Source organism: Priapulus caudatus, unplaced genomic scaffold (genome assembly GCF_000485595.1).
Source record: "Priapulus caudatus unplaced genomic scaffold, Priapulus_caudatus-5.0.1 Scaffold201, whole genome shotgun sequence".
NCBI lineage: Eukaryota > Metazoa > Priapulida > Priapulimorpha > Priapulimorphida > Priapulidae > Priapulus > Priapulus caudatus.
Window position 1 is genome coordinate 339,751 of NW_014577262.1, and position 7,644 is coordinate 347,394.

Here is a 7,644-nt window from a genome sequence, read left to right on the forward strand (position 1 = left end):
GAGATAAATCAATAAATTAAAGCGTAAACAGGTCAAATATGAAACTTCCGACGAAAATCGCCTAAAGCCAGACTTCGTCGGCATTACAAATGCGTCCAATAATTTAAAACAATCGTATAAAATAACAAAAAAATGCTTTGCTAAGCACCCTGTTGCAATACAAACTATAAATAAATACTTAATAAATTAATATGTACCATCAACTCATAACAACTGCTCGCAATTAATTTTGTTCTCATTTAGTGTTTACAATTATATGTATACGTAGATATAAATATATATATACATATCTATATAATGAATAACATATATTATAAACATTAACAAAATATAGATGCATGCATCATATATTCCCAAGCTCCCAACAGTATGGTCATTTAAATCCATTGGTGTCCAGCCTAATTTTCTCTAATTTGTATATATAATACTGGAAATTGTGCATCTTGTAATATTGTATATAAATTATTAAACACTGGCATGCTGATGCGAAAGTAATAAATTACAGAAACAAACCTTCGTAGATGAAAACTAAACTTACAGCTGCTCTTTGATGACAATAATACTGAAAATCATAAATTTAAAATAAATATCTAACAAGTGCTGTGACGAGTGCATGGCAGGTAGTCTCTATTTCTCACCAATCAACATGAGCCAGAAGTGTTGATATTCCCGATGTGTGTCATCCTGTAAACGACCAATCATCATTACTGTTGTATCAAGTCAACACTCCACAATGAAACAATACAATGCTGTACTACAATAACAATTATTACGATCCTCAAATCTCTGGTAGATTATTTTATATCAAGTCAACACTCCACAATGAAACAATACAATGCTGTACACAATTAAAAATATTACGATCCTCAAATCTCTGCTAGATTATTTATATATCAAGTCAACACTCCACAATGAAACAATACAACGCTGTACTACAATAACAACAATGTGCATTAAGTCATTATTACGATCCTGAAATCTCTGTCGATCCATGTTTTGTTTACTACATGCATGGAACAAATAATCAAGCATAGAATTGTTCCCGCCCCTAAATCCTCGAACCACATTTCATAGGAACATCACCTCCTAAGGTTGGTAGGTAACTACTGTAAACAGTTTCCAGATTTGACACTTGTAGATAGTTGTAGATGTTAAATAAGCCAATATATTTCTGTAAGTACTCACCATGACTGATGGGGATTTTGATAAGACGATGATTACGTCCGAGTTTGTATTTTATTCTGATTTCAGCAGTTTAAGTTTATTCAGTATATTTTTCGCGTACACTCACCGCGATCCACTGCCGAGGCCACCCCCTTGCCATTACTTCTTGGTTGAATTCGACCTTCACCTGCACCATGTCGACCTCACAGCGAGAGACAATGATTCTGATGAGCAGGTTGTCGTCCGTACCCAGACCCTGTCGTCATGGAGACGTGTCGTCAATTATTTACACTAATCATACGTACAGTACGCGACGCCAGTCACACCTGCATACAGCTGCTACCTATAATAGAACGGCGCACTTAACTGTTCTTTTACCGGCCATATTTGGTGTCTTTCGTGAGTGTCTAAACAATAAAACCACAGATATTAACGGTCACTTAATTTGTGTTGTCACAAGAAGGTTACTTTTATGTGTTTCCCTTAGCTACCTTTAACCTGTGAAATCTTGATAAGACTGTTGACCAGTGTATTGTCAACTGTATGTATCCCCGCTATGTACATAGAGCAGTGTGAACTGCAGCCGTTTGATTCGCAATTGTCTTTACCTTCATGGAATTGTAGAGACACTCTGCAAGGAGCCAGGCTTGTTCCGGATACACTTCACTGCAATAAATGTTACAATACAATGAGGAATGCATGTGAGCGGAATGGTATACCGGTGTATATATGTGTGAATGTATACCGGAAACGTACCCTGAGTAACTATCTGATATGGTACTCTTAGGGTTAGGAAGGCATTAGGGAGTACGGCGTAGCGACTCCTAGACTCGTTAGTGAAGATAGGCGTCGAGGTACGGTCTGGCATATCAGATGATACCCAGGGTACGTTCCGGCGTACCCTGGGGGACAATAGACCTCTCTCAGCGTAATGGTGCGTGTAACCCATCAGAGATGCTAGCAGCATATCGTCAAGCCTTTCGATTCACATTGACCTCACGCATATGTCGTGATACCAAAAAAAGCTATCTTTTTTTGCCATTATTATATTACTGCATCAAGGTTTAGTGAGCATCTGACAGAGATGCACGAGTATTTATGCACGTCCACCCTAGGCTCAGAACATAAGGCAAGGACAAAAACGCTTCATTTTCCAATATCAATGCCAAACTGCCTGCTTATTAATATGGGTTTTATGTTGTTCCGATTCATCTGCTAACGCAGCGGTTACGCGTAAATTTATGGGAATCAATTCATACATAGCCTTCAGTTTTTGCTTTTATTCACTTATAGCAATTTCAGCGCTGCTCCTGCTATTGCAAAAAGTGTATCACTACGACTATATCTATTGTATATACTTATATCCATTATATTATATTTATTTACGACTATATCCATCTACGTCACCTATGGTAAGCCAGCGGTCTGCAAATCACCAGATGTCTCGCTCCTGATGACCTTCATCATGTCCTTCCTGGACAGCTTGCCGTACTCGACAAACACGGCCCGCAGGTGCGCGCGGACTTCGCGACACCAGATCTGATTGAAGCGCGCTTCATCCGTGCCCAGGATTTTCTCCCCTGCGACGTATAATGCCTGCAGAGAGAGATCAGTGGTTATAGCGTACACCGGGTTTGATGCAGGTTGGCATACAATGAATGCAAAGCCTTATATAACCTGTGTTCTACTGTTTGATGCAGGTTTGCATACAATGAATGCAATGTCTTATATAGCGTGTGTTCTACTGTTTGAGTTACGGTTATCACATATTATCAGGTGTATAATATTGATTATAATATAGATGTATAGATCTATATTATATACGCCTGATATTATAGATAGAGAATTTCGTGATTATTCAGTATAGTAACAGGGGAAAATAAAAACAAATGTTTTTTAATCACTCCTAACACTATCATACCACGTATAACAGACAACATATGGTCTTGAGGTTCGTTTCCTAAGCCAAACGTCTGTTAAATGAGTTCATTATAAAAACTAGTTTAGGGGGGGACAGAAGTTGCACACGGGCGTTTAGAGCATTTTAGCATTGCCTAACACAAGAGAGAGAGAGAGAGTGGATTTTAAACGACAAAGGTTGTAGGAATTAGCCTTTTTCTTGACCTGAAAATCCTCATGTCTCAGGTATAAACATACTATAATATACATCCATTTATGTCATATATACAAATACCTGTGCATCTTCCCTAGCCTTTGCCATATCTACTTTCGTGTTTTCATCTCGGTTGCCTTGTACAAGGGACACCAGCAGTCTTTGGAAATGTTGGGAACTCTCAGACACAATGTCATCTTCTAGGTTTCTTTCGAAGGCTGTAATTGCAAGCATACATGTAGTAAATAATTACTAACGAATCCCCAAAAATCTTTCGACATGCCTTAATTTTCGGCTGTGTTTACTTTTGACAAACGCAACACAGTCATACTGTTTTCACATCTTGATGTATACGTCTCCGAACTGATCGCGTTCACATGTGTATTGGGACCGCTTACGACACACTTAAGTGACTTCAATTGGCAATAGGGTATGTTGCCTCATTGCCTGACATGCCTTCTGTAATGCCTGAGGAGAACCCTGAATATAATATATAAATGAGCTGAACAAAGCTACAGCTTGAAGATTTAAATAGGCGAGAACTCTCTGTGGGTGCACTCACTGGATTCGTAGGCCTTCTTCAGTGCTTCGATCTCCCGATTCGTCCTGGTGCACAGTATCTCGATGAGCACGGACTCCTTAGTTCCGAGACCCTGTCACAACGATGATAACACCCAGCATTATGTCTGGTAACCGTTCTATTTCATCGGTGTTATATTTGTGCACGCACACATCACACATCACTCGCACAACGCGCACATTTTACAGGGCTTAATAACCACCCCATCACAGTCACTACTAGGCATCTGGAACATTCCCTATTTTGCAAACACATCCGGAATACTAATCTTGAACTGTACTGCACTGCACTACATTGTACTGCACTGCACTCGACGTATAATGCCTGCAGAGAGAAGATCAGTGGTTATAGCGTACACCGGGTTTGATGCAGGTTGGCATACAATGAATGCAAAGCCTTATATAACCTGTGTACAACGCTGTACTACAATAACAACAATGTGCATTAAGTCATTATTACGATCCTGAAATCTCTGTCGATCCCATGTTTTGTTTTACTACATGCATGGATACAAATAATCAAGCATAGAATTGTTCCCGCCCCCTAAATCCTCGAACCACATTTCATAGGAACATCACCTCCTAAGGTTGGTAGGTAACTACTGTAAACAGTTTCCAGATTTGACACTTGTAGATAGTTGTAGATGTTAAATAGCAATACATTTCTGTAAGTACTCACCATGACTGATTGGGGATTTTGATAAGACGATGATTACGTCCGAGTTTGTATTTTATTCGATTTTCAGCAGTTTAAGTTTTATTCAGTCATATTTTTTCGCGTACACTCACCGCGATCCACTTGCCGAGGCCGCCCTTGCCATACTTCTTGTTGAATTCGACCTTCACCTGCACCATGTCGACCTCACAGCGAGAGACAATGATTCTGATGAGCAGGTTGTCATCCGTACCCAGACCCTGTCGTCATGGAGACGTGTCGTCATTATTACACTAATCATACGTACAGTACGCGACGCAGTCACACCTGCGTCAGCTGCTACCTATATAGAACGGCCACTTAACTGTTCTTACCGGCCATATTTGGTGTCTTTCGTGAGTGTCTAAACAATAAAACCACAGATATTAAGCGGTCACTTAATTTGTTTGTCCATAAAGAAGGTTACTTTTGGTGTTTCCCTTAACTACCTTTAACTGTGTGTATATATATGAGAAATCTTGATAAAGCTGTTGACCAGTATTGTCAACTGTATGTATCCCCGCTATGTACATAGAGGCAGTGTGAACTGCGGCGTTTGATTAGCAATTGTCTTTACCTTCATGGAATTGTAGAGACACTCTGCAAAGTAGCCAGGCTTGTTCCGGATACACTTCACTGCAATACATGTTAACAATACAATGAAGAATGCATGTGCCGGAATGTATACCGGTGTATATATGTGTGAATGTATACCAAAACGTGCCCTGATAACTATCTGATATGGTTAGGGTTAGGGTTAGGGAGTAGGTGTAGGCGACTCCCTAGACTCGTTAGTGGAGTAGGCGAGGTACGGTCCGGCATATCAGATAGTACCAGGGTACGTTCTGGCAGTACCCTGGGGGACATCGACCCTCTCAGCGTAATGGTGCGTGTAACCCATCAGAGATGTAGCAGCATATCGTCAAGCTTTCGATTCACATTGAGCTCACGCATAGGTCGTGATACCATAAAAAAGTATCTTTTTGCCATTATTATATTACTGCATCAAGGTTTAGTGAGCATCTGACAGAGATGCACGAGTATTTATGCACGTCCACCTCGGCTCAGAAATAAGGCAGGACAAAAAACGCTTCATTTTCCAATATCAAATGCCAACTGCTGCTTATTAATATGGTTTTATGTTGTTCCGATCCATTGTTAACGGGGGTTACGCGTAAAGTTATGGGAATCTACTCATACATAGCCTTCAGTTTTTGCTTTTATTCACTCTATAGCAATTGCAGGCTGCTCCTGCTATTGCCGAAAAGTGTATCACTACGACTATTATCTATTGTATATACTTATATCTATTATATTATATTTATTACGACTATATCCATTCTACGTCACCTATGGTAAGCAAGCCGGTCTGCAAATCTCCGGATGTCTCGCTCCTGATGACCTTCAGTATGTCCTTCCTGGACAGCTTGCCGTACTCGACAAACACGGCCCGCAGGTGCGCGGGACTTCGCGACACCAGGATCTGATTGAAGCGCGCTTCATCCGTGCCCCAGGATTTCTCCCCTGTTACAATTATATGTATACGTAGATATAAATATATATATACATATCTATATAATGAATAACATATATATAACATTAAAATCAAAATATAGATGCATGGCATCATATATTTCCAAGCTCCCAACAGTATGGTCAATTTAAATCCATTGGTGTCCATCTAATTTTCTCTAATTTGTATATATAATACTGGAAATTGTGCATCTTGTAATATTGTATATAAATTATTAAACACTGGCATGCTGTCGAAAGTAATAAATTACAAGAAACAAACCTTTCGTAGAGAAACTAAACTTACAGCAGCTGTTTGATGACAATAATACTGAAAATCATAAAATTTAAAATAAATATCTAACAAGTGCTGTGACGAGTCGATGGCAGGTAGTCTCTATTTCTCACCAATCAACATGAGCAGAAGTTGTTGATATTCCCCCGATGTGTCATCCTGTAAACGACCAATCATCATTACTGTTGTATCAAGTCAACACTCCACAATGAAACAATACAATGCTGTACTACAATAACAATTATTACGATCCTCAAATCTCTGTAGATTATTTTATATCAAGTCAACACTCCACAATGAAACAATACAATGCTGTACTACAATAACAATTATTACGATCCTCAAATCTCTGTAGATTATTTTATATCAAGTCAACACTCCACAATGAAACAATACAACGCTGTACTACAATAACAACAATGTGCATTAGTGCATTAATATGACTAACGAATACACGAGGTACCGTAGGTCAAGCCACTGAGATTTCTGCTGCACTTCTGCGTTTCTTCAACTCCCATCTATTCCTAAAGTGTGCATTTCTGATCCCGCTTTGCTCTCCCATGTTTTACCACCATACGCGAAGCAGATTGGAACGTTAGGGCCACTACTGCCGGAGTACATACGGACGGATGGACCCTCCTGTTATTTAACAGGCTGCACCTGATCACGTCAGATAAATCAATAAATTAAAGCGTAACAGGTCAAATAAAATTCCACGAAAATCGCTAAAGCAACTTCTGTCGCATTACAAATGGTCAATAATTTAAAACCAATCGTATAAAATAACAAAAAAATGCTTTGCTAGCACCCTGTGCAATACAACTATAAATAAATACTTAATAAAATTTAAATATAGTACCATCAATCATAACAACTGTGCAATTAATTTGTTCTCATTTAGTGTTACAATTATATGTATACGTATTTTCCTAGCTGCCATCGATCTCCGTACAGCACTTGTTAGATATTTATTTTTAAATTTTATGATTTTCAGTATTATTGTCATCAAAGAGGAGCTGTAAGTTTAGTTTTCTCTACGAAAGGTTTGTTTCTTGTAATTTATTACTTCGACAGCATGCCAGTGTTTAATAATTTATATACAATATTACAAGATGCAGAATTTTCGCAGTATTATATATACAATTAGAGAAAATTAGGTGGAGCACCAATGGATTTAAATTGACCATACTGTTGGGAGCTTGGAAATGTATGATGCCATGCATTTATATTTTGATTTAATGTTATATTATGTTATTCATATATAGATATGTATATATTATTATATGC

The 7,644-nt window shown here is 38.6% G+C and overlaps 1 protein-coding gene across 1 annotated transcript in view; it reads right to left on the reverse strand.

Annotated features, from left to right (window-relative positions):
• Window positions 1–627: 627 nt before the first annotated feature.
• LOC106807208 overlaps window positions 628–7,644 on the reverse strand; it is a gene marked incomplete in the record, with an annotated part of 25,540 nt that continues 18,523 nt past the window's right edge. The window contains 9 exon segments of the mRNA XM_014809493.1: window positions 628–684; window positions 1,292–1,420; window positions 1,773–1,830; window positions 2,594–2,760; window positions 3,359–3,495; window positions 3,840–3,930; window positions 4,646–4,771; window positions 5,128–5,186; window positions 5,901–6,074. Coding sequence (XP_014664979.1) covers window positions 628–684; window positions 1,292–1,420; window positions 1,773–1,830; window positions 2,594–2,760; window positions 3,359–3,495; window positions 3,840–3,930; window positions 4,646–4,771; window positions 5,128–5,186; window positions 5,901–6,074 — 998 coding nt within the window.